At 44.2% G+C, this 26,915-nt stretch overlaps 1 protein-coding gene and 1 long non-coding RNA gene across 9 annotated transcripts in view; one reads left to right on the plus strand and one right to left on the minus strand.

Moving 5' to 3' along the window:
• The window catches only part of MAPRE2 (microtubule associated protein RP/EB family member 2), a 162,451-nt gene extending 149,541 nt beyond the window's left edge, over positions 1–12,910 (plus strand). For all 4 annotated transcript variants that reach the window (XM_003914295.5, XM_003914296.4, XM_003914294.4 and 1 more), the window contains 2 exons: positions 1,197–1,355; positions 9,738–12,910. In XM_003914295.5, the coding sequence (XP_003914344.1) occupies positions 1,197–1,355; positions 9,738–9,812 (234 nt within the window). In that variant the 3' untranslated portion in view covers positions 9,813–12,910. The remainder of the gene's footprint in view (positions 1–1,196; positions 1,356–9,737) is intronic.
• LOC103879667 overlaps positions 11,395–26,915 on the minus strand; it is an 86,154-nt gene continuing 70,633 nt past the window's right edge. For 4 of the 5 annotated variants that reach the window (XR_004180049.1, XR_001897328.3, XR_001897329.3 and 1 more), the window contains one exon: positions 24,117–25,734. This is a non-coding gene — a long non-coding RNA (uncharacterized LOC103879667). Of the gene's footprint in view, positions 13,657–24,116; positions 25,735–26,915 lie in introns of those variants that run through there. The other variant, XR_002518674.2, reaches the window with a different exon arrangement.

Here is a 26,915-nt window from a genome sequence, read left to right on the forward strand (position 1 = left end):
TCCGAGTTCTTGGACCCTCTTTTGACCACTGCCTCCTCCCTTCACTTGGACTGTTCTGTAGCCACCCTGAGAAGCTGCACATCCCTGGAAACTCTGTGAACCAAGATTGAGAGGAAGAAAGAAGGAATGAGGGTTACTGTGGTGAGGGAACAGGCCTTCCTTGCCCTCCTGCCTTCCCAGTGACGTACCCAAAGCCCGAACTAGAGAAATTGAGACAGATCCACTCAGCCAGGCTTTCGGTCTCACCCAGTTTTCCTTGTGTCGCGAAGCCCCGCTTTCTCCCTGGAGAGCGTTTGTCTCATGTGGCTCAGTATCATTTGTGAAAGGGTCTACAGCGAAGGGCGGCTTCCATGCAAGTGATCTAAGGGAGGGAGAGTCCTCAACATAAATCTAAATAGCCGTGCTTACAGCCTCTCTCTTCTGCTGCTCTTTCCTCCTCCCATTCTCCATTTCCTGCAGAAGATGAGCAAGTATTTCAGTCTGTTCAGGCTGCTAGAGCAGAGTACTGTACACAGGGTGGCTTACAAACAACAGACATTTACTTATCACAATTCTGGAGACTGGGATGTCCAAGATCAAGGCGCCAGCAGATTCAGCATCTGCTTGAGGCCCCATTCTTCATAGATGGCACCTTCTCGTTGTCTTCACATGCTGAAAGGATGAATGAGCTCACTTGGGCCTCTTATCAGGACATTCATCCTATTCATAAGGGCTCTACCCCCATGACAGCCACCTCCCAAAGGCCCCACCTCCTGACATCATCACCTTGGGTGTTAGGATTTCAACATACACATTTTGAGGAGATACAAACTTTCAGGCCACAGTAACAAGTTAGAGGAAAGAGGTGTTCCAGCCTATGTTAGCAGCAGACGAAAGCTCACTCCCAGCCTGCGTGGAACCGCACAGGCAGAAGGGCCCACTCTGTCCCTGGTTAATAAACGCCATTTGCCTGAAGGGAATGATCAGAGTGCTGTGGAGAATTGGACGTTTTGGCCCAGGGTCAAGCTCCAGACAGCAGTCCTGTTGTTTCTCCCTCAGACTTACACATCGGTTATTTCTGTCGCTCTCTGTCTCTCTCTGTCTCTCTCCTTCTCTCCCCCTCTCTCTCTGTTTTGAGTTTTATTTACAGGAATTGCTGGTCACTTCTTATACTATATTTTGGGTGGTTTTTTTTCTTCACTCTCACTCCATTGCAGGTACATTCATTAAAACTTGCCCTCGAAGGCGTGGAAAAGGAAAGGGATTTCTACTTTGGGAAGTTGAGAGAGATCGAGCTGCTCTGCCAAGAACACGGGCAGGAAAATGATGACCTCGTGCAGCGACTAATGGACGTCCTGTATGCTTCAGAAGAACACGTGAGTGTGAGGAGCACGTGACTCCTGTGTTCTAAAATGACTCTCTTGGTCAAAGCACAGTAGATCGACACGCCTTAGAACACGTCCTCAGGACCTCAGTGAGAATTACCACTCAGCTGAGTGCGTTTGATAGTCCCAAAGGAATAAACCTCATTATCATCATGATCCATTGACCCATGCCTATGGGACAGGCAGTCATACATTAATCTGGGAAGAGATGGGTGGGGTGGGGAAGGCTTGGACAGAAAAATATGCTTATGCAGCCAAACTCCAAGTGGTCTGCAGTTCTCTGAGCAAATGAGCATTAAGAATTTGTATATGGATTCCTCCTCCTTCATGCAAATTCGGAGTGTAGTTAAAGGAGAAAATAATCTAGATGCTTTTCCCATCCCCAGAAGGCCCATAACTGACTGTTTTTACTTCGTGGCTAGTTGTCTTGGTTACTCATTGCCAGGACGGACCAGAGCTGTGGGACAGCCACATGCACACCTCCTTTTTGGGGAGGACCTGCCACCAGAGTTGCTGTTCACAAGTGCTGATGGAGACCCAGGATGTGGCTGTGTCAGGGTGATGAAAAGCAGATGTGAGAAACGGGGGAGGAATAAGAATCTAAGAAGCAAGGAGAGGAAGGGGGCAGGATGCATGGCAGAGACTGAGGCAAGGCACCCCGGGTCTGCCAGGGGCAGGAGAGAGAGGCCCAGCAGCCAGAGGCGGGGGTGGGAGCCCGATGTGGCTTCACCTTCCACTGAGCCAAGTTGAGGGGTTGGGGTGTCCAGCTTCTTTCATGTCAGGCTGATGCTAGTGGAAGCGTCCCAGTCTCTGGGCTGGAGGCCTGTGATGTTCTGAGGGCCTCCCGTGGAATTGTATGTGTTAATATCTCTATAGGACGTAGCAAGCCATCAGCATGTTTGCTTTCTTATTCCAGCTGAATCCCAGGCAAATGTTTACTCCATTTATGCCTCAAAATACTAGCACTGAAATTCTCCTAAACTATAAGACGCACTGTATCTGTGGTTTGGAAGCTCTCTACCACTTTTTTTTTTCGTTTCTTCCAAATATTTTGGTTTAAATTATTTCTTGGTTATCAATAGCTCAGAATTTGAAGCCCCGAGAATCCACCTGGTTTCCATGATGGCGTCATAAAATACGGTTCTCAGTATTTTCAGATCTGATGGAAGAAACCAGAGACTGATTTGTAGTGTGTCTGCAGCTGCCACAGCGTCACATATATGATGTCCTGTGTGTACAGAGTGCTTGCCCTCTGTAAGCACTAGATGGACTATGGTTATTCTCTTCACAAGCTTGTTTGAGGCTAAATCAGCTGAGGTCTCCACAGCACCGTGAGGCTGAGCGAATGGCGCTGCTGTCTGCAGTAATGCCTGCTAGTGGGAATAAGGCCAGCATGCAGGATCGAATCTTCTTCCCAACCCTGCACTTCAAACGAGGGAAACCCTGAGTCTAACCTCATGCCAGATTTTGTCCCAAGAGGGAGTCCATGTGCAGGAGCACTGTCTGACAGTGAGCTCCAAATGAAGTGTTGGAGAGGTCCACTGAATTCCCGGCTAAGGATAGGTGGACAGCCTCAGGCAAGAGCTCTTGCCTCCTGGGTGTGATTTCCAGGGGGTCTACCTAGATGACCATACTCAGTTTCTGTTCCGCCATACCCGTCACCACCCGACCCCCACACACACACATCCCAGCACCACCTTGCCACCATCTGGATTGAGAGAGCAATTCCTGCAATGTAAGTGCAACTAAAATGCAGGCATCCCAAGAAGAAATAACACTTTAGGCCAGGTGCGGTGGCTCACACCTGTAATCCCAGCACTTTGGGAGGCCGAGGTGGGCAGATCATGAGGTCAGGAGATCGAGACCACGGTGAAACCCCATCTCTACTAAAAATACAAAAAATTAGCCAGGCACGGTAGCGGGCGCCTGTAGTCCCAGCTACTCGGAAGGCTGAGGCAGGAGAATGGCATGAACCCGGGAGGCGTAGCTTGCAGTGAGCTGAGATCGCGCCACTGCACTCCAGCCTGGGTGACAGAGCCAGACTCTGTCCGCCCCCCCCCCCCCCCCAAAAAAAGAAGAAATAACACTGTAAGGCCTCACCATTCATTAAGACTGAATAATAAGTTTAGCATACACCTCTTCTTCTGAGGCACCTGGGTTGGGGTTTGAGGTAGAAGGGCCTAGGGCTTGATGTGTATTAGCTTATTAGCTCCTGTAATTCTCTAGAGAGCCCTGTTAGGATTGTTAGCTATTGTTGTCATCCCATTGTACAGATGAGGGAAACTAAGGCAGCAGAGAGGTTGAATAATTTTCCCAAGTCTATTCCGTTATTCCAGAATAATTCTATTCCAGAATAATTTCCATTTGAACCCTGAAATCTGAATCCTGAGTTTATGTTCTCCCTTCTCCAAGTCTGAGCCACCTTTTAAATGGTATTATGACAGTAGTAATGGCTAATACCGATTGAGCATTTAGTATGTGCTAGGGATTGTATTCATGTCCTACATAGATTTCTGATCTTAACCACATCCCTGTGAGGTGAGTAGTTACTTATCTACATTTTATAGTTGAAATTACTTACCCAATGGCCCATGGTTAATAAGCTCCAGCACTAGGATTTGAACCCAGACTTATCTAACTCAGAGGCTAAAATCATAAGGACTATGTTACCTCCCTCGCCGAGTATTGGTTGCCATGGAGCAGGGAGGAAATGAACATAGTACCAATTGGGGAAAGCCTCAACATTGACTGTCTACTTGACAGTCTTCAGTTGAACACACGGAAAGTTTCCAAATTTTTACCTGGGTTTTCTCTAAATAACTCCCCTTATCTCGTTTTATTGATTTGCACTTTCAAAAGCCTAGTTGTGGCCTCTTTTTCTGGGCATTCATCTGATTTTAAATCAGCATCCATGAAGAACTTCAGTTTTCTTCTAGCCAGTTTGTAACTTTTTTAAACCCACTTTGTTGTATCTCTGGCACTGCGCTGACATCATCAAATAGATTTAAGGGAAGGAAGAGAGAGGGAAAGAGACAGAGGCATTGCCCTGTAAGTATATGCTGGGGAGTACCCAAAATTCAAGAGGAGAATTACTCAGAGTAACCAGGCAGTTGAATCTGGCAGAGAAAACAGCCTGAACATAAATTGCATGTGTGGGTTACCAGAGCAAGATGTTCCAGTGCAGTTGCTGGCTTAATTTTTCTAGTTCCAGGATATTTCTATCGCAACTTTGTGTCTGTAAAACCCCAAAAGAGACACATCAGGCTCTACTGAGTTTGTTTTCTACAGAGAGTAAGCCGTTTGATCTGGAATATGCCAGGTGTCCTTGTCTGGAACGTGACAAGACCCATTTTTTTAAACCTTGGTTTTTATGCAGAAAGAAAAGGAAGACTGCAGTGGGCCTGGACGCCGTGCTAGGTGCTTTCCATATCCTGTGCATGCCTGACTCTGCCAAGAGGTTCAGGAGCAGCTAGATACTCTCCTTTCTGCCCCCCAGCACTCCACCTCCCGTAGGTCCAAGAAATCATCTGAGATATCTTAAAGCCTCCAAGCATTTTCGTTTCTCCCTGAGAATGTGGAATCTGGTTTCTCTGGAACCACGCAGAAGCACAGAGCCAGTCCTACTCTGGGGGAGTGTGCCTTCCTAAAGCTGTGCCCTCGCCTACCTTCCCCTATGTCTATGGTCTGTAAAAGCATCAGTTTTGAAAAGAATGTGCTTAGTGGTTATGATGCCACCATACAGCACTGCCCCCGTCTCTGGGAATCCTGCTTTTGCCCCACTGTGCTTTCCCCTGACATTGTGTCCTGTTTTCTGGCCAGCCCCACACTTGGGTGATGGATAGATTTGCACCCATGTGCAGGGATGATGTGCATGGATGATGTGCATGGCATCTGGGAGGAAGTGCCAGCACTTTGTTCATGATGCTGTTGGTACAGCTGTGTGTACAGAACTGAGATGGCACAGATGCCTGGTTGTCTGCCTTTCCCAGAGCCCTCCTACAGATAGAAGGCCAGGTTGTAGCACGTGCTGTTCAGCTGAACATAGATGGACATGCTTTGCTTTGACATTTGAGGTAGGAGGATTTGCTGGGGAGATCTCTTCCCCTGAGTGATTACTTAACACTTTTATTTGGTGATGATTGGCCTCTGATTCTTATATTTAAGCCATCCCAGAATATGATGTGTGGAAGATGTGAAAATCCAGGTGGGAGTTTTGAGTAGAAAATAACAGAGGTGGTTCAATTCCCAGTTGTAGAAACCTAATGGAAGTTTCCAGAGCAGATACTTATTCTCATTATGTTTTCCCCTGATACTTAGCTTGGAGCCACAGGAGTCTGGGCTGAGGCATTGGCTACCTGCTCCCTGTGGATTCTGTCAGCTGAAGGGCACCAGCTTATGAACAGTGACTTGTTTCCTGCGGGGACAGGCTATGCTTCTGTCACTGGAGGTCCTCTTGTCACTGGGCTAAGTGTTGGCTATAGAAAAGACCCAACCCCACCTCAGAGGAGCTCCCAGTCCCAGTAAGGGTGACAGACAGGGACATGACTAACTGGAATATGTGTCAGATGATGACAAATGTGATCATGGAGACATAAATAAACTTGCGTGGGGAGCAGATAAAAGCTGCCTGGAGGACCACACAGAGACTTCACAGCAAAGTTGGCATTTGTGTTGGATGTTACAGGGCGACTGGGAACATCAACAGCTATAGAGCTAAGGTAGGGAGAAACTGCATGAGCAAAGCAGAGAAGACAGCCCGGCAGCCACAGCTGGCATGGTGGCAGGAGACGGCTGCAGGGTGCTGCCTCCCACAGCTAGGAAGCCAGGAGCCGTTGGAGCTTCCTGATGGGCCTTCCTCTCTCCTTTGCCCCCGTTTTCCTCCCACAGTGGCCAAGAGCCTTCTTCAATACTGTCTTCCAGTTTGCCTCTCTATCTAATGATTATAAGGAAACTAAAGAATGATAGTCTTCTTACAGTCACTCACAGCTAAACGGAAAGATGTGAATAGATCGATGTGCACATAGTAGAATTATTAAGTGATGCTCTGGTGCATTAGTCTCATATTTGGTATAGGTTTTGCCTGGCCTCCTACTTAGACATGGGTTTAAGTTCTTCATTCTTGTGTGAGGCATAGAAAAAGATTGTTTTTTCCCGTGAGCCTGCAGTAGCATTGTGTGGGCTGTGAGCGCTCAGCTGTGATTTGTAACACCTCAGAATTACAGATGTGTTCTGCCAGACTCTCAGACTGCCTTAACTTGCACGCCAAGCATGAGCAATCCATTGATAAATTGGGAGCTTTGCTGGTATTTCCCAGTGAGAGCTGTCTGGGGTCCACAGTTCCTGCAGATGCATGACATCACAGAGGGGTCCTGTGACTGAGACTTAAGCTGGGTTTGCATGAGGAGCAGCTGCCCTGGGCATCTGGAAGCCTCAGAGCCATAGACAAGGCCAGCAAAACTGCCGTCTTGTTAGATGTGTTTGGAAAGGAGGCCTAGCCTAGTGGCTTCCTGGCCCTCTAGTTTGTTACAGGCTCAATGATTACTTGAATCTAGGTCTTTCAACTTTAACTCCATTAGCCCACAATAAACTCCTGGTTGTGACGTGAGCAAACGACAATTTCTGCAAAATGTAAAACAGATCCTCATTTCTGAAATCTTTTCAGCAGTCTAACATGCACAGAAACAATTATATAAAGAAAAGCATACTTGAGACCAACTGAAGTTTGAGCAATACAATATGGAAGACACCACACTCACGCTCAAGAGTTAGGATGCCGAATAAAACAGCATACCTCACCGCGGGGGGCTCAGAGCCTGGCTGGAGAGACAGATGTGTAACCAGCCACCCAGCAGGAACACGCAGGACTGTGGTGCGCCCTCCCACCGAAGCAGAAACCGAGGATAGGAAGCTTGGGGAGGGAAGCCATTAACTCGGAGGTGCAGGCAGCGAGAGAGGCTTCAGGGAGGAGTGACTTTTTCGTAATTTAGAGGAGTATGTGGCAGGACAGACAGCTGGGAGTTCCCAGCCCACCATTCCTGTCAAACTCCCGTGAATGTTAGTTTCATTCTTCTCCCCTGGATGAGAGGAGAGCGCTGGCTTAGGAAGGCCAGTCACGGTCTCTTGTCCTGCGCTGGTCCAGGAAGAAGTTCTCTCCTGCTCCCCTGAGCGTGTACGGCCACGCTGTCGGTGAGGCAATGACTCTGAGCTGAGAGGACCCGCCTCACATGTGCCAGGCAGAGGGCAAAGCATTGTGCAGAGGAAGTGCCAACAGCATAGCTGCTGTGATGCCTAGCGGTCTGGGGTCGATCCGGCAGAAGGGGAGTAAAGAGGGGATCAGGGCTCTGAGATCTCCCCGAGGTCAAAGAGCACCTGCAATTAAAGAATTCAGGAGTGCAAGGGTCAGGAAGACACATGATGTGATCAGAGAGAGCAAGAGGTTGGGCCTAACATTGCAGAGGTGGAGGCAGTTCTAGGTGGTGAACACAGGGTGGCCATGGGGTAGGGAGAGCTCACATTTGCTGAGTAAGGGGCCTGTCGGCACAGTAAGAGACAATGCCAGATTTTATCCCAAGTTTTCAGCACAATGTCACTGTCTACTGTTGGTTGTCACAGAAACGGTTACTTTTTTAAAAAATTACTTGCACTTCTAGAATATATTCCAGAGTTTTCCCACTAAGAAATAATAACCACAGCTCACACATTTCTGTTTACCATGTGCCAAACACTCTTCTAGGCACTTTACCTATTTTAACTCATTAACTCCTCTATTGGATTCGAGGAGTCCTTTGATTCATTGATTAATGAAATGCATTGAAAATGCTCCTACATGGATACTCTTATCCCCAACTTTACAGATGAGGAAACTGGGCCCAGAGCAGTTAAGTTCTAGGCCCAAACCCACACAGCCTGTAAATAACAGAGCTGGGATGTGAACTTGAGTCCATGTTGTAACCTTAACATTCTACTTACTGGCTCTCAGAAAGCAAGTGGCTTATGACCTTGGCTGATAGTCTGATAGTCTCAGTCATTCATTCTTGAATCCACTGCGATTTGTTCCTCTCAACACAACATGGACTGAGTCTTACATAAGAAAGATGTGGCACCAAGAATCCTATCCCTGACTTCAGTAACCTCAGCATCCAGTGGATGGGGCCAAAAGGGTCAAGACAAGATTCCAAATCAGTGTCATAGCAGAGGAAGAAAAGAAATGCTGCAGGAGAAGAGAGAAGCGCTGATCTGGAGAGATGATCATGCCGTATTTGAATTGGCTAAAGATGGGTCTGTCCTAAGCTCCAGGGAAGAGGGGCCCGACAGACAGGGAAGGGCTTGGGCAGTTCAGTGCTCAGGAGTCAGCATGCCAGGTGTGGGAGGCATGTGCACTTCTGTATGTCCCAGCACATGCTCCAGACTGCGTCACAGAAGCTGTGTGCCCTTGCTGAGGGAACAGGGAACTCCTCTGATTAGCCATGCTCCGTCAGCTTGGGTGAAAAACAGCAAATATTTTGTGTGAGTTCAGAAAATGAATGAATGCACAGATATGGCTGACTGAGGCCAGCGCTCCCTGGAGTTGGTGTTCATGACGTGCTTTACTGGGTTAGGCAAAGGAATAAATAGGGCTGTTTATTTCTAAACAGTGGGAAGAGCAACTCACCTATCTGATTCTCAGTTAAGTCAAAAGGGCCCCAAGCAGTCTTAGTAGACGTCCCAAAGTCCTTGAGCTAAAGCTCCTGAGCTCCCTCGTTGGGGGGGGCCTCCTTGCCTGGGGCAACCCATGAAATGTGCCTGCTGTCCTTTCCTTAGCCTGGGAGCCTCTAACACTGCTACTCTAGTGTCTAAGCCTACATCAGGTTAGTAACACAACAAAGGGTCTCCTTCAGGCAGACACTACGAAGCGAGGGAGGGACTAGGAAATGGAGCAAAAGCCCACATCCCTATCCATTAGTGAGGAGCGACACCCCACCCCCAACATACCACAGAGGCCAGGGGTGCTGCTTTTGTATTACAGCAGCTTAACTCATGGTTGTCATGATGCTCTAGGGTCACTGTTTGGTTTACTCTTTTACAAAGGTTAGGAAAGTATGCCATGTATTCGATGAAGATTTCCTTCGGAAACAAAATAGTTGGGTGCCTAAAGCCTGATGACTCTGCTTTCTAGAATGATCTGTTTTTTGATCGCATGGAGAAGCTAAGGCGTCCCTGCACGTGTATTGGCCACCAGAAGCTGGGAGACATTTGCATGGCGAGTTGTGTCTGACTAAGCCTGGTGCCCTCCACAGCCTTGAGACACCATGCTGGCAGTGGCAGTGGGCTGGGACGCTGCAGGGCCCCATTCCCAGTCAATTATCTCAGCTGACACTTCTCCCTTGCCCACAGGAGGGCCACACAGAAGAGCCGGAAGCAGAGGAGCAAGCCCACGAACAGCAGCCCCCACAGCAGGAAGAGTACTGACCCGCCCCAGCTGCTCTTGACACTTCCATTGTGCGTGGGAACGTTTCTTCTGGAGAATTGGAACATGTGTGGCCCCAAGCTCAACAGAAACCAGTTGTTCCCAATCTGCCATTACCATCAACGCACTGTTGCATATGCCAGCCACTGCGCTTGGTTCCCATTTTCTTTGCCAAGGTGTATTAGCAGACGGCCCTCTGGCCGCCTACCCGAGAGATCATAGGGTCACATACATCCAACTTCACCACTTGGCTGCTTGAGATTGGTTCTGCTCTTTTCTTCATTTCTTTCCAGAACAACTCTTTCCCACCCCAACACCACTGCCACCACCCCTCTTTTTATCCTGGTGTGAAACAATGGTAATTTGATATATGGTATTTATATTGGCATTTTTCAACCCAGTGTCACTAGATGTCACACACATTTGTGGTGCTTTGATGTTTGCAAGTCTAACCTCTGAACATAAATTTGGTCAAATGATTGGAACAAAGGGAAACAGATACTTGATATGAAAGCCATAATGACGGTGACTTGTGTCATGGGGGAAAACATAAGGTCAGTTTCTCCCTCTACTCACAATACTAAAGGGAAAAAATGGATTCAAAGCTAGGATTTCAGGGCCCAGCAGTGTTCCTCCATCAGCATGTTAGACAACTACACAGTATGTTGTTAGTTTTGAAAGACATTCACTCAAGGAAAACACCATCTCAACTTTGCCCTGTCACCATGTCCTTTGCCCCCCATGTAGCCCATTTCCCAGGTTATGCTGTTTTGTTTCTCAGGGTCCTCTTTGGTGGGCAGCCACTCTCCCCGAGATGTTGCCATCAGATTTCTGCAGTCCAAAGAGGGTCTGGTTAGGTACAGGTCTTCCTGCCTCATTCCTCTTCCTCTTTGTGTAGGTTTCAGCCACAAAACTGTCATTCACTCTAGGGGATCCCTACTAAAGGGTAACTTCAGGTGTGCAGCCCTGAGCTCCAAGGCCCTGCACCATGCCACACACGTGCTGTAAGGCTAGAAGTGAAGACCTTATTAATAGCATAATTGCAAGGGAGAATCATGGTTCTCCAGTCTGGAGTAGACACTGGAATAACAGCACAGAAAAATCTATGACTCCAGTATCTTCTAGAATAAAGAATTTTCCCTCTTTAACACAAGGGCCCTTCTTGTCATTGACCTTAGCTAAACCATGGCAATTCATAAATAGAGGAAACATTAATGAATTAAAAGCATTCCTTATTTTTTTAACTAATATTTGCACATTTTCTTAGTCTCTTTCCAAGTCTTTGCCTCTTTTATTTCTTTATTTTTATTTTTTCCTTTGACAGATGGTATCCCTTCCTGGATCATTCATTTCACCTTGGTTTCTAACTTTAGGTTTACTTTCACTTGTTATTTGACTTAGCAGGTGCAACAAAAACAAGAAACAAATGTGCCCACCCCACTTTCCGCTTAACTGAAAAGCTTAAAATAAATTTCTGAATTATGTATCCTGAAGCTTTGAAATTTCTTTATTAATTGATGAAATATGAATTCTAAATTCTAGCATTGAAGCTTTTCACCAAAAGAAGTCTCTCCAAAATAAATCTTTTACAGCAAAGTGATATTTATTGAGTTATATGGAAAAGATGGCTTGTATTTTTGAGATTATTACAACACACTGTGCAGACTTGGACAGATGTTCTGTGGTGTTTGGTTTCCCTTTCTTCTCTCTCCTGCTCACTCTGCATTATAGCGGCAGCTTATTTCTCTAAGGCTGGACAGCCTGGCTCTCGGCAGTGACGTCCTCCCACACCTGGTCACAAGTAGTAGTGGCATGTGCTATACACAGCATCATGCTTAACAGCGTGTTGCCCTTCTGAGCCTGTTGTACTCACTGATCTCTTTAAAAAAAAAAAAAAAAAGCTCTTGTAAAAGGTCACAATAACTCTATGCAGCTGATACTGCAGTGGTTCCTAGGCCATTCTTCATCTGCTCTGGACATCTCAGTCATACCCAGTGCTCGGTGGATCATGACCAAACCCCTGTCATGTGGATGCGCATGAATGGGTAGCAGGGAGTCGGGATCCTGCTTTCTCCAGCAACCCCTTACTGCTGTATAGCTTGCATAAGCCTCCCTGGTGACTCTTGCAGGAACCACTCCATTGTCCTCCAGCTCCCCAGCCTTCTCAGTTATCAACATGCTGGCCAGATCTCTTAGCCTGCAAAGAGAACTTTCCCCAGTCACTATAGTCCATTCTCCTTCCCGAAGGCTTGGGGCAGACCATTCGTTTATTTACAGAAGAGCTATACAGTCTTCTTTCTGGCCCCATCTTAAACGTCTTCTGCCGTGCTGCATCCCAGATGATGTCTCAGATGCTTTGGGGAATCTTTAACAGCTGAATTTGAGTCGGTCTTCTTAGGCTGCACCTCCAGCCTCTGCGCAGACCCCCACTCATTTCCCATGGATGGTGGGACCCCATCATTCTCTCATCTCGGCGTTCAGGGCACGCTTTCCTTGGCGGCCCCTGGTCACATGTCATCAGGCTGGGCGGGAAGTGTCCCTGGGTGCGTGCTCCACTTCTCCCTCTCAGGAAGCCCAGTTTCATCCTTAGTCCCCTCTCATGCCCACTGTCGGCTGGTTATAGCACTTCCACTGCTGCTGTCAGATAGGAAGTGATCGAAGCAGGGGGCAAAGAGAAAGTCCATGTTTGTTCTAAGCAGAAAAGCAGGAAAAAAAAAAAAAAGAAAAACACCTGTTGACCTGAGAGAAGTAAATTCCAGAAGGGAACCAAGAACTCTTCCCTTCCCTGGTGAGTATTTCCATTATTCCGTTAAGGTTTAATATGCATTCAGATTACTTTTACTAAATAGTACACCATAAAGCTTTTGTTATATATTAAATGTAAACTGAAAGGAATGTAAACATATGTATTGTTAATTATAAATATAGATAAGTAATGACATAATAGATGAAAAAGTCTTATTCAGATGTATCACATTCATTTTACATTACCCACCTATTGTCGCATGGTAGAATAGTTTTTTGTCTCTGAATATGTGAATAACTTGACTTGCATTGATCTTTTTACATATTTAATAAAAAAAAAGTATATGTTAAAATCTGCCTGGAGTTACAGATTCTTACATTTTTATGCTGAAGATTCCCTTTTCAGTCAGCATGCGAATAGCAATAGATTTGTGTGGATTTACACATCTACCCACATTTTATTATGATTTACACGGGGAGGTGTCTTTGTTCTTATTGATGGCAAATGTTGTTAACAGGAGTTACAGACTCATATTTGATCTCAAATGTAGCAGCTATAATACCTTTAAAAAACTTTGCCAAAAAAAAAAAAAAAAGAGAAAACATTCCCTTGGGAAACATCCCCCATGCAAGCAAACATAATCGTAGGTCCTGCAGGTCCGGCCTACTCCATCTGGACGAGACAGTGCTGGGCAAATAGGAAACAGAGAGAAGCAGGCAGGTGTGCCTAAGTACAGCTTTGTGGCAGAATGACCTGCTTGACAAAAGCCCTTTGAGTAAGTGTTTGTTGACGTTAAACGGCAATGATTTATCGACATGAGCTATAACCATAATAACAATTTCACAGATACAGGAAGAGGTGAAAAGAGAAATGTATTTCAACTGGCCTAGTAATCACCTGTGGAGACTGCAGAGCAGGTCACAGTGGGATGCAGACGTTACCCTGGAGCCTGCAGGTTACTGGACTTCAGCTAATACCCTTTTCACCCTGAAGGGTGCCAGCCTTCCCTACGCTGCTTCCAAGCACCACCTAGAGGCCAGTTTGGTTTCTCTAATGTCCTTTGGCCGCTATTTTCCAGTCGCTTGCCTTTAGGCACATTTCTATTAAAATAAGTGGGAAAATAACAGAAGGCAAAGATGTTACCCCTCTTCTCCATCTACATTCATTTCCTCCCAAGGTACACTTGTGACAGAAGTTTGTGAGCCATGACCTGGGTTTGAAATCTCATGCTCAAAGTACACGTGTGTTTCCCATTTAATCCACCAACTCTGGGGTTTTAAACACTTGATCTTATACTTAGACATTTGTGCACAGACAAAAATACATGTGATTCAGCTTAAAAAATATACACTGGTGGACTCTAGTAAATCTGTCACTGATGGTTCAAAGGTGGTGAAATAATATGCTTGTTCTACGTTATTAAATCTGACATCATCTCTCAAAATTTGTTGCTTCTGGTACTATGAGTAGGCTCAAGTTCAGAGACACCCCTTCCCAAGAAAAGTTAATGGAATTCCACTGGATTTGAGTTATAAAATGCCAGTTCTCTAAAACACAGACAGACAACTTAGTTTCTGACTTTATTCCTTTTAACTGCTAGAACACAACTATGATCATTAATTAAGGCTACTATCACTCGTAATAACTTTTACTGACCCAGTTTCTCAGCACTGAGGCAATGTTGCCAAACAGCACAAATGATGGATAAAAACATATCTCTGGATGTCTAATAGCTCCTGTCTTGCTGAACTAGGAACTCATAAAAGATGTTTTCCACTCATTAGAGGAGTCCTGGCTTTACTTGCCTAAAGAAAAGCAAAGCTAAGGAGAAAATCCATTGATTCCTGGAGGACCCTCACGTGGCACCGGGACTTTGGATCACAAGACTGCCCCATGGGCAGACCCCCCAACTCTGAGCCGGACCCCATGTTTTGTATAGATTAGGGGTACACAGAAGGTGCATTTACTGAGGCTGTGCTTCTGTTTTGGGTTTACAAATGTAATCAAAATGGAAAGCCCAGCTGAAGTTAATTTGTTGGATGCCTTTTTCTCTCAATTCACTGGGAAAAAAATGTTAAACTTTTTAGCTTCCAAGTTTTAATTTCTAAAACAGGTTTCTTGTGGTATTTTGCAACTATTTTATCATCAAACCTGGGAATAAATTGTTTTTAAAGGGTAATGATATATTAATGTACCTTTGAATTTATGATTCTCAGTAGGAAACTAGCCCAAGACCTAAATGTTTTCTTTTCTAGAGAATAAAAAAGTTAAGTACATGTTTCCTTCTGTGTAGCTAACATCCTCATATTTTCACACTACGGTATTTCTTTAGGTCTTGAAGGTTATCCACATAAAATAAAAAAATTTTAAGATATGTTTAGTAAAACGTTTTTGTCAAATCTGAGAGCTTAAATGAAACTTTGGAAATTAAAAAGTAATGAAAAGGTTTCATAAATGTGTTCGGAACTTACTACTATGATGCTGTCTTCTAATCTGATATATTTATTATGCAGATGAAACATGAGCTTCTAATGGAACAGTTTGTCTTCCAGCTTGAACTTTTAGAAAAAGACCACAGAAAACCAGGCCAAATGTTAGTCTCCCATACACTAAGTTATGTCAAGATAGGCTCAGAGGCCATCCTGTCCTGCAAACTAAGACATTGTCCAGTCACCTGAGCTTAAAAGAAAATACAGAGAAGGAAAATGTGAATTTTACCCCAGAACTTTTTTTTTTAATATTTTACTTTAAGTTCTGGGATACATGTGCAGAACGTGCAGGTTTGTTACATAAGTATGCATGTGTCATGGTGGTTTACTGCACCCATCAACTCTTCATCTAGATTTTAAGCCCCACATGCATTAGGTATTTGTTCTAATGCTCTCCCTCCCCTTGACCCCCACCCTCCAACAGGCCCCGGTGTGTGTTCCCCTCCCTGTGTCCATGTGTTCTCATTGTTCAGCTCCCACTTTTGAGTGAGAACATGTGTTTGGTTTTTTGTTCCTGCGTTAGTTTGCTGAGGTTGATGGCTTCCAGCTTCATCCATGTCCCCGCAAAGGACATGATCTCATTCTCTTTTATGGCTGCTTAATATTCCATGGTGTGTATGTACCACATTTTCTTTATTCATTTTCATTGATGGGCACGGTTTGATTCCATGTCTTTGCTATTGTAAATAGTGCTGCAATAAACATACGTGTGCACGTGTCTTTATAATAGAATGATTATATTCCAATGGGTATATACCAAGTAATGGGATTGTTTGGTCAAATGCTCTTTTTGGTTCTAGATCTCTAAGGAATCACCACACTATCCTGCACAATGGTTGAACTAATTTACACTCCCACCAGCAGTGAAAAAGCATTCCTACTTCACAGCCTCGCCAGCATCTGTTGTTTCCTTGACTTTTTAATAATCACCATTCTGACTGGCATGAGATGGTATCTCCTTGTGGTTTTGATTTGCATTTCTCTAAGGATCAGTGATGATGAGTTTTTTTTCCATGTTTGTTGGCCACATAAATGTCTTCTTTTGAGAATTGTCTGTTCATATCCTTTGCCCACTTTTTTTTTTTTTTTTTCCTGAGATGGAGTTTCGCTCTTGTTGCCCAGGCTGGAGTGCCATGGCGCAATCTCAGCTCACTGCAGCCTCCACCTCCTGGGTTCAGGCGATTCTCCTGCCTCAGCCTCCTAAGTAGCTGGGATTATGGGCACGTGCCACCACACCCAGATAATTTTTGTATTTTTAGTAGACACAGGATTTGTCATGTTGGCCAGGCTGTTCTCAAAACTCCTGACCTTAGGTGATCCTCCTGCCTCAGCCTCCCAAAGTGCTGGGATTACTTTTTGATGGTTTTTTGTTTTGTTTTGTTTTTGTAAATTTAAGTTCCTTGTAGATTCAGATATTAGACCTTTGTCAGATGGGTAGATTGCAAAATTTTTCTCCCATTCTGTAGGTTGCCTGTTCACTCTGATGCTAGTTTCTTTTGCTGTACAGAAACTCTTTAGTTTAATTAGATCCCATTTGTCAATTTTGGCTTTTGTTGCAATTGCTTTTGGTGTTTTTGTCATGAAGTCTTTGCCCATGCCTATGTCCTGAATGGTATTGCTTAGGTTTTCTTCTAGGGTTTTTATGGTTTTGGGTTTTACATTTAAGTCTTTAATCCATCTTGAGTTAATTTTTGTATAAGGTGTAAGGAAGGTGTCCAGTTTCAGTTTTCTGCATATGGCTAGCCAGTTTTCCCAGCACCGTTTATTAAATAGGGAATCCTTTCCCCATTGCTTGTTTTTGTCTGGTTTGTCAAAGATCAGATGGTTGTAGGTATGTGGTGTTTCTGAGGTCTCTGTTCTGTTCCATTGGTTTATATGTCTGTTTTTTACCCATACCATGCTGTTTTGATTACTGTAACCTTGTAGTATAGTTTGAAGTCAGGTAGTGTGATGCCTCCAGCTTTGTTCTTTTTGGTTAGGATCATGTTGGCTATACAAGTCTTTTTTGGTTCCATATGAAATTTAAAGTAGTTTTTTCTAATTTTGTGAAGAATGTCAATGGTAGTTTGATGGGAATAGCATTGAATCTATAAATTACTTTAGCAGTATGGCCATTTTCACGATATTGATTCTTCCTATCCATGAGGATGGAATGTTTTTCCATTTGTTTGTGTCCTCTCTTATTTCCTTGAGCAGTGGTTTGTAGTTCTCCTTGAAGATGTCCTTCATGTCCCTTGTAAGCTGTATTCCTAGGTATGCTGTTGTCTTTGTAGCAATTGTGAATGGGAGTTCATTCATGATTTGACTCTCTGTTCATCCATTGTTGGTGTAAAGGAATGCTTGTGATTTTTGCACATTGATTTTGTATCCTGAGACTGCTGAAGTTGCTTATTAGCTTAAGTTTTGGGGCTGAGACGATGGGATTTTCTAAATATGGAATCATGTCTTCTGCAAACAGAGACAATTTACAATTTGACTTTCTCTCTTCCTATTTGAATACCCTTTATTTCTTTCTCTTGCCTGATTGCCTTGGCCAGAATATTGTGTTGAATAGGAGTGGTGAGAGAGGGCATCCTTATCTTGTGCCAGTTTTCAAAGGGAATGCTTCCAGCTTTTGCCCATTCAGTATGATATTGGTTATGGGTTTGTCATAAAGAGCTTTTATTATTTTTAGATATGTTCCATCAATACATAGATTATTGAGAGTTTTTTAACATGAAGAGATGTTGAATTTTATCGAAGGCCTTTTCTGCACCCATTGAGATAATCATGTGGTTTTTGTCATTGGTTCTGTTTATGTGATGGGTTACATTTATTGATTTGCATTACGTTGAACCAGCCTTGCATCCCAGGATTGAAGCCAACTTGATCGTGAGGGATAAGCTTTTTGATGTGCTGCTGGATTCCATTTGCCAGTATTTTATTGAGGATTTTTGCATCCATGTTCATCAGGGATATTGGCCTGAAGTTTACTTTTTTTGTTGTGTCTCTGCCAGGTTTTGGTATCAGGATGATGCTGGCCTCATAAAATGAGTTAGGGAGGAGTCCTGTCTTTTCAATTGTTTGGAATAATTTTAGAAAGAATGGTACCAGCTCCTCTTTGTCCCTCTGGTGGAATTTGGTTGTGAATCCGTCTAGTCCTGGGCATTTTTTGGTTGGTTGGTAGGCTATTACTGCCTCAGTTTCAGAACTTGTTATTGGTCTATTCAGCAATTCGACTTCTTCCTGGTTTAGTCTTGGGAGGGCACGTGTGTCCAGGAATTTATCCATTTCTTCTAGATTTTCTAGTTTATTCCCATAGAGGTGTTTGTAGTATATGCTGATGGTAGTTTGTATTTCTGTAGGATCAGTGGTGATATCCCCTTTATCTTTTTTTATTGTATCTATTTGATTCTTTTTTCTTTCTTATTAGTCTGGCTAGTGGTCTATTTTGTTAATTTTTTCAAAAAATCAGCTCCTGGCTTCACTGATTTTTTTGGAGGGTTTGTTTTTGTTTTGTCTGTATCTGCTTCAGTTCTGCTCTGATCTTAGTTATTTTTTTGTCTTCTGTTTTGGATTTGTTTGCTCTTGCTTCCCTAGTTCTTTTAATTGTGATGTTAGGGTGTCGATGTGAGATCTTTCCAGCTTTCTGATGTGGGCATTTAATGCTATAAATTTCCCTCTTAACACTGCTTTGGCTGTGTCCCAGATATTCTGGTATATGGTCTCTTTGTTCTCAAAAGTTTCAAGAGCTACTTGATTTCTGCCAGAATTTTGTTATTTACCCAGGAATCATTCAGGAGCAGGTTGTTCAATTTCCATGTAGTTGTGTGGTTTTGAGTGAATTTCTTAATCCTGAGTTCTAATTTTATTGCACTGTGGTCCGAGGTACTGTTTGTTAGGATTTTAGTTATTTTGCATTTGCTAAGAAGTGTTTTACTTCCAATTATGTGGTCGACTTTAGAATAAGGGCCACATGGCACTGGGAAGAACGTATATTCTGTTGATTTGGGGTAGAGAGTTCTATAGATGTCTATTAGGTCCACTTGATTCAGAACTGGGTTCATCTCCTGAATATCCTTGTTAATTTTCTGTTTTGTTGATCTGTCTGATATTAACAGTGGGGTGTTAAAGTCTCCCACTATTATTGTGAGGGAGTCTAAGTCTCTTTGTAGATCTCTAAGAACTTGTTTTATGAATCTGGGTGCTCCTGCAATGGGTGTGTATATATTTAAAATAGCTCTTCTTGTTGCATCGATCCCTTTAAATGCCCTTCTTTGTCTTTTTTGATTTTTGTTTAAAGTCTGTTTTATCAGAGACTAGGATTGAAACTCCTGCTTTGTTTTTTTGTTGTTTTTTTTTTTCCTCCATCCCTTTATTTTGAGCCTATGTATGTCTTTTTACGTGAGATGTGTTTCCTGAATACAGCACACCAAAGGTGCTTGACTCTATCCAATTTGCCAGCCTGTGTCTTTTAACTGGGGCATTTAGCCCATTTACATTTAAGGTTAATATTGTTATGTGTGAATTTGATCCTGTCATCATAATGCTAGCTGGTTATTTTGCACACTAGTTGATGCAGTTTCTTCATAGTGTCATTGGTCTTTATATTTCAGTGTGTTTTTGCAGTGGCTGGTACCAGTTTTTCCTTTCCATATTTAGTACTTCCTTCGGGAGTTCTTGCAAAGCAGGCCTGGTGGTGATGAAATCCCTTAGCATTTGCTTGTCTAGAAAGGATTTTATTTCTCCTTTGCTTATGAAGCTTAGTTTGGCTGGATATGAAATTCTGGGTTGAAAATTCTTTTCTTTAACAATGTTGAATATTGGCCCCCACTCTCTTCTGGCTTGTAGGGTTTCTGCCAAGAGATCCACTGTTAGTCTGATGGGCTTCCCTTTGTAGGTGACCTGACCTTTCTCTCTGGCTGCCTTTAACATTTTTTCCTTCATTTCCACCTTGGAGGATCTGATGATTATGTGTCTTGGGGTTGATCTTCTTGTGGAGTATCTTAGTGATGTTCTTTGTCTTTCCTGAATTTGAATGTTGGCCTGTCTTGCTAGGTTAAGGAAGTTCTCCTGGATAATATCCTGAAGTGTGTTTTCCAACTTGGTTCCATTCTCCTTGTCTCTTTCAGGTACTCCAATCAATTGTAGATTTGGTCTTTTAACGTATTCCCGTATTTCTTGGAGGCTTTGTTTGTTCCTTTTCATTCTTTTTTTTCTAATCTTGTCTGCACGCCTTATTTCAGCAAGGTGGTCTTTAAACTCTGGTATCCTTTCTTCTGCTTGATCGATTCAGCTATTGATACTTGTGTATGCTTCATGAAGTTCTTGTGCTGTGTTTTGGAGCTCCATCAGGTCATTTATGTTTCTCTCTAAACTAGTTATTCTAATTAGCAGCTCCTGTAATCTTTTATCAAGGTTCTCACCTTCTTTACATTGGGTTAGAACCTGCTGCTTTAACTCAGCAGTTTGTTATTATCCACCTTCTGAAGCCTACTTCTGTCAATGGGTCCATCTCATCCTCTGTCCAGTTCTGCACCCTTGCTGGAGAGGTGTTGCGATCATTTGGAGGAGAAGAGGCATTCTGGCTTTTGGAATTTTCAGCATTTTTGCACTGGTTTTTCCTCATCTTCATGGATTTATCTACCTTTGATCTTTGAGGCCTATGACCTTTGGATGGAGTTTTTGCTTAACATCCTTTTTGTTGATGTTGATGTTTTTTTCTGTTTGTTTGTTTTTCTTCTAACAGTCAGACCCCTCTTCTACAGGTCTGCTGCAGTTTGCTGAAGGTCTATTCCAGACCCTGTTCTCCTGGGTATCACCAGCGGAGACTGCAGAACAGCAAAGATTGCTGCCTGCTCCTTCCTTTGGAAGCTTCATCCCAGAGGGGCATGGGCCTGATGCCAGCCAGAGCTCTCCTGTATGAGATGTCTGCCGACCCCTGTTGGGAGGTCTCTCCCAGTCAGGAGTCACAGGGGTCAGGAACCCACTTGAGGAGGCAGTCTGTCTCTTAGCAGAGCTGGTGTACTATGCTGAGAGAATCTCCATTGTCAGGATCAGCTGCTCTCTTCAGAGCCAGCAGGCAGGAAAGGCTAAGTCCACTGAACCTGCAACCACAGCCCCCTCGCCCCAGGTGCTTTCCGCAGAGAGATGAGAGTTTTGTCTGTAAGCCTCTGACTGGAGCTGCTGTATTTCCTGCAGAGATGCCCTGCCCAGTGGGGAGGAATCTAGAGAAGCAGTCTGGCCACAGCCGCTTTGCTCCACTGTGGGGAATTCCATCCAGTCCAAACTTCCTAGTCTCCTTAGCACTGTCAGGGGAAAACCACCTACTAAAGCCACAGTAATGGCCATCACCCCACTTCCCACCAAACTCAATCGTCCCAGTCCGACTCTAGACTGCTGTGCCCGCAGTGAGAATTTCAAGCCAGTGGTTCTTAGCTTGATGGGCTCCATGAGGAGGGACCCACTGAGCGAGACCACTTGGCTCCCTGACTTCAGCCACCTTTCTAGGGGAGTGGACGGTTGTCCTGTCTCACTAGAGTTCTAGGTGCTGCTGGAGAATGAAACAATCCTGCAGCTCAGTGCCTGCCCAAACAGCTGCCCAGTTTTATGCTTGAAAACCAGAGCCCTGGTGGTGTAGACTCAGGAGGGAATCTCGTGATCCGTAGATCGCAAAATTCCGTGAAGAAAGCGTAGTACCCTGGGCAGGTCGCACAGTCCCTCACTGCTTCCCTTGGCTGGGGGAGGGAGGTCTCGGACTCTGTGCACTTCCCAGGTGAAGCAACGCCCCACCCTGCTTCTGCAGCTCTCAGTGGGTCACGCCCACTACCTAACCAGTCCCAGTGAGAGGAACTGGGTACCTAGTTTGGAAATACAGAATCACCCCCACCTTCTGCATCGGTCTCGCTGGGAGCTGCAGACCGGATCTATCCATTTTCAGTTGTTCTTGGGAGAACGGTTTTGAAATATCACAAGATGTTTCCCAGTCATACCTAAGACATCATCACCACAGCACCCAAGGTTTTGTTCAGTTTTACTTTCTCAAAAGTTTGGATGTCATTTACTTCTGGATGAGAACCATTCCTTTTAAGCCAAAGATTTAATAGGCACAGAGTGAATGGTTGTGTTTGTCATATCCACAGTAGATCTAAAAAGGCTCAAATGTAAGAATTATCTCTGCTGAGAAGACAGTGGTAGAAATTGACAGGCATATTGTAATCTCCACCATTTTTTACCAAGCAAAGACTCTACAGTGTAGGTAACTCCTAGTTGGAACACACGATTTTGTTACATAATAGCCAGTTTACATACAACCTAAAAGCAATACCTTGGACCACACAGCTATGCACTCAACATATAACATTGTGAAATAACTTCATTTAAGTGCTAAAAAGAGAATGATTATCAAAATCCAGCATGCTTCCTTGTGATGTTCTGTGACCCAAACTGGTTTCCAGGCTGCTGTGAATGTTTCTCTCATTTTCTTGTGTGACTGTCCTGCATTCCACAAAGCCAAAAAAGAAAACAGTGGATTTATGTATAGAAGTGCCCCAAAACCAATATGTATGTGCTTATAGGCCTAAACTTATTATAAGCTTTGGAAAACCTAGAATGAGGGCTCCTGAACGGTTTGCCGGTATAGGCTTCTGCTCCCTGGTTGACTCCCGTTTTCCATGGGAGTCCTTTTACGTAGTTTTCCTTCTTAAGGAAAGAGAGAGAATGGAAAAGGTGACAATGATATGAGATATGGTCCCTCTTGACTTCAAGATATTTTAAGAATATTCATGTGTCCGGGCACAGGCGCTGTGGCTTACACCTGTAATCCCACCACTTAAGGAGGCCGAGGCGGGCAGATCACCTGAGGTCAGGAGTTTGAGACCAGCCTGGCCAACATGGTGAAGCCCCATCTCTACTAAGAATACAAAAATTAGCTGGGCGGCCGGGCACGGTGGCTCACGTCTGTCATCCCAGCACTTTGGGAGGCCGAGGCGGGTGGATCACCTGAGGTCAGGAGTTCGAGATCAGCCTGGCCAACATGGTGAAACCCTGTCTCTACTAAAAACACACAAAAAAATTAGCTGGGTGTGGTGGCGGGTTCCTGTAATCCCAGCTACTCGGGAGGCTGAGGCAAGAGAATCATTTGAACCCAGGAGGCAGAGGTTGCAGTGAGCCGAGATCGCACCATCGCACTCTAGCCTAGGGGACAAGAGTGAGACTTCGTCTCAAGAAAAAAAAAACAACCATGTGACCTTCAAGTCACTTGTTCCTGTTTTTGAAATAGCATGCTGAGGGATTTGGTCATATCATTAGCCCAGACATAGCCTGACAAGACCAGCCCTTGTGTAATGAGATTGGTTTGAGGTAGGAACTGTACTTGCTTTGTAGGATGGGCAAGAGGAGACTCCAGGCTCTGGATGGGAAGCTGAAGGCTGACCAAGGGTGGATGAGAAAGAGGGCCTGCAAAGGGGACTCCACAGAGGCCACACGCGGGACAAGAGCAGCACCCGACTCCAGGCTGCATCCATCATATGGAGGTCTGTGGTCATTTCGCCCATTCACCTTTCTCCTCTGGAGAACCCAAACCCCAGAAACCAGAGGGAATCGACTGCTGCTTCTCAGGTAGGGTTTCATTCATGGTCACGTTTCTGTACTGAAAAAGATGGGTATATTGAAGCGTTGACTGCCTCCTCAAGAAGAAACAGGAAGTGATCATTACCAAACAGAGGCTCCCTTTAAATTTAAAATGTATAGCCAAGATAAGCAGCTAACACTACCTAAGAAAGACCCCAAATAAATGTTTAAGCTAAAAAAAGCACAGGGTTGGGGATAGGGCATGTTTTTGTTTTGTGTTGCAATTTCGTTGTTTTTAAAGGCTGAGGACCAACTATGGGCAAAGCACAGGACTCAAAAGTAACTTTACTCCTAAAATATATCATTATCCTTTTTTTATTATTATTTTTCTTGCTCTGTCGCCCAGGCTGGAGTGCAGTGGCATAATTTGGGCCCACTGCAACCTCCACCTCCTAGGTTCAAGTGATTCTCCTGCCTCAGCCTCCTGAGTAGCTGGGACTACAGGCGTGTGCCAACATACCCAGCTAATTTTTTGTATTTTTTAGTAGAGGCAGGGTTTCACCATATTGGCCAGGCTGGCCGAAGTGCTGGGATTAAGGCGTGAGCCATCACACCCGGCCTCATGTCACGATCTTTTAAGTTATTCTAAAGGAGCGCTATAGAGTGGGGTATTCTGAATCCATTAAGTTAGGTCTTGCCTTAATCCAAAAAAATAAACTAAAGCTGTCTGCATGTTTTTAAGGCAGTATATTACATATAAATGAGGGAATCGGCATGAAGGGAAAGTAAGGCGAGGGGAAAGGATGAAGCCAGAGGTAAAGTTAGGAGCCTTACACATGCCCTGAGGTCTTCTAGACTTTACTGGGACTAAAGGAGAAAAAATGACCTCTATCATTCCTAGCAGCCAACAGAGAGGAAAGTACAACCAGCCGTCTGTATCTGCAGGGTCCACATTCACAGATCAACCATGTATCAAAAATATTTTAAAATAAATAGAAAATAATACAAATTTTTAAAAAATACAATATTAGAACTACATAGAGTCCCTGATATACAGTGGTTAAACTTTCCATTTTTGGACTTTATAATGAATTTATCAGGATATTGAATGCATTTTCAACTTATGAAATTTTTGACTTAAAAGTGTGTTTATTGAGAAGTAACCCCATTGTAGGTGAGAGCATCTGTACTTTACTTTTACATTGCATTAGGTATTATAAGTAATCTAGATATGATTTAAAGTATATGGGAGAATGTGTGAGGGTTGTATGCAAATACCATACCAGTTTCTGTCAGGGACTTGAGCATCTGTGGATTTTGGTATCTACAGAAGCAGTGTTTGGGGGGCTGGGGGGCAGATGGGGGGTCCTGTTTAAACAAATCAGTTACTTGGGAGTACAGATACTTAGCCTAAGAGAAATTTCTCGGTGTTACCTCCTAGAAAGAAATTGAATGATGTAGGGAGGCTGACTTTAACAACGTCTCACAGCAAATACAGTAACACTGTAATAGGACTGCTTCCAACTATCCCTGATGACATAATGCCAAGATGCGGTTCAGTAGAAAGCAATCTACCAGGGACTGGAGCTGTCTGTGCATGTAAACTGCTCCTGGGAGGTCGGGCTTCATCCCAGCATAAACTATAGAATCACGGGGCAATGATGGGGGCGAGGGGAAGGGCACTCCAAGCTACTCCCTGCAGCCTAAGTTTAGTAAATACTGAATGGCAGTGTGACCTTGGCAACTACTAGAGGACAGACGCGGAATGCTGCTGGTCAACACCCGGTTCCTTTCCCAACAGTCAGCACATGGAGGGGAGGGGCTGCTCTCAGGCTACAGGCTGAGGAGCCTGGCCAGGCCACAAGCCACAGGCCACCCCACCCCTGGTGGGTGGGAGGAGGGGGGCCACGGGCCGGGTCACACTTTTCCCCAGAAGCATCATAAGGGTTTGACTTTTGTGAGTCTGTTTTGCGTTTGGTTTTGGTTTTTCAATTATCCTTGGCAATTTACTGATAGGGAAATTTTCAGTGTAGATTACAGATATGAAGCTATTAGCTGTTCCACACTCCTGTAAGCCTTAAAATTGTCCTGGAGAAAGCCCACTGACAGACGGTATGCTTCCTGAATCAAAACACAAGTCTGTAGGGGAAAAGAGAATAATATTTTAATAAAAATCTTTTTATATCTATGAACCTTTTACAGGTTACAAAATGGCTTCAAAGATGACAATTATTAGAGGAGAAAGAGAATAGGCTTTGAAAATTACCTAACTGGATTCCAATTCCAGCTACACCAATTCTACCTGTGTACTTTTAAATAAATTGCACATAATTTCTGAGCCTCAGTTTCTTCATCCGAATATATAGATGATACCTACCTTGCACAGTTTTGAAAAATATGTGAAGATGGTGTGTATAAAGTACCTTGAACGTAGTTGATAATAAACGGTGGCCAGGCGTGGTGGCTCACACCTTAATCCCAGCACTTTGGGAGGCCAAGGTGGGCAGATCATTTGAGGTCAGGAGTTTTGAGACCACCCTGGATGACATGGAGAAACCCCATTTCTACTAAAAAAAAAAGATACAAAAATTGGCCGGGTGTGGTGGCATGCACCTGTAATCCCAGCTACTCGGGAAGCTAAGGCATGAGAATTGAACCCAGGAGGCGGAGGTTGCCATGAGTCGATATTGCGCCACTGCACTCCAGCCTGGGTGAGAGTGTGAGACTCTGTCTCCACAAAAAAAGGCCGGGCACGGTGGCTCACGCCTGTAATCTCAGCACTTTGGGAGGCTGAGGTGGGCAAATCACAAGGTCAGGAGATCGAGACCAGCCTGGTCAATATGGTGAAACCCTGTCTCTACTAAAAATACAAAAAATTAACTGGGCAGGATGGCGGGCGCCTGTAATCTCAGCTACTCGGTAGTCTGAGGCAGGAGGATTGCTTAAACTTGGGAGGCAGAGGTTGCAGTGTGCCGAGATTGCAGCACTGCACTCCAGCCCATGTGACAGTGTGAGACTCTGTCAGAAAGAGAAAGAAAAAGAAAGACAGACAGACAGAAAGAAAGAAAGAAAGAAAGAAAGAAAGAAAGAAAGAAAGAAAGAAAGAAAGAAAGAAAGAAAGAGAGAGAGAGAGAGAGAAAAAGAAAGAAAGAGAGAGAGAGAGAGAGAGAAAGAGAGAAAGAAAAAGAAAAAGAAAGAAAGAAAGAGAAAAAGAGAAAGAGAGAAAGAGAAAGAAAGAAAGAAGGAGAAAAAGGAGAAAGAAAGGAGAAAAAGAAAAAGAAAGAGAGAGAAAGAAAGAAAGAAAAGCAAGCAAGGAAGAA

This window comes from Papio anubis, chromosome 19 (assembly GCF_008728515.1).
Source record: "Papio anubis isolate 15944 chromosome 19, Panubis1.0, whole genome shotgun sequence".
Taxonomy (NCBI): domain Eukaryota; kingdom Metazoa; phylum Chordata; class Mammalia; order Primates; family Cercopithecidae; genus Papio; species Papio anubis.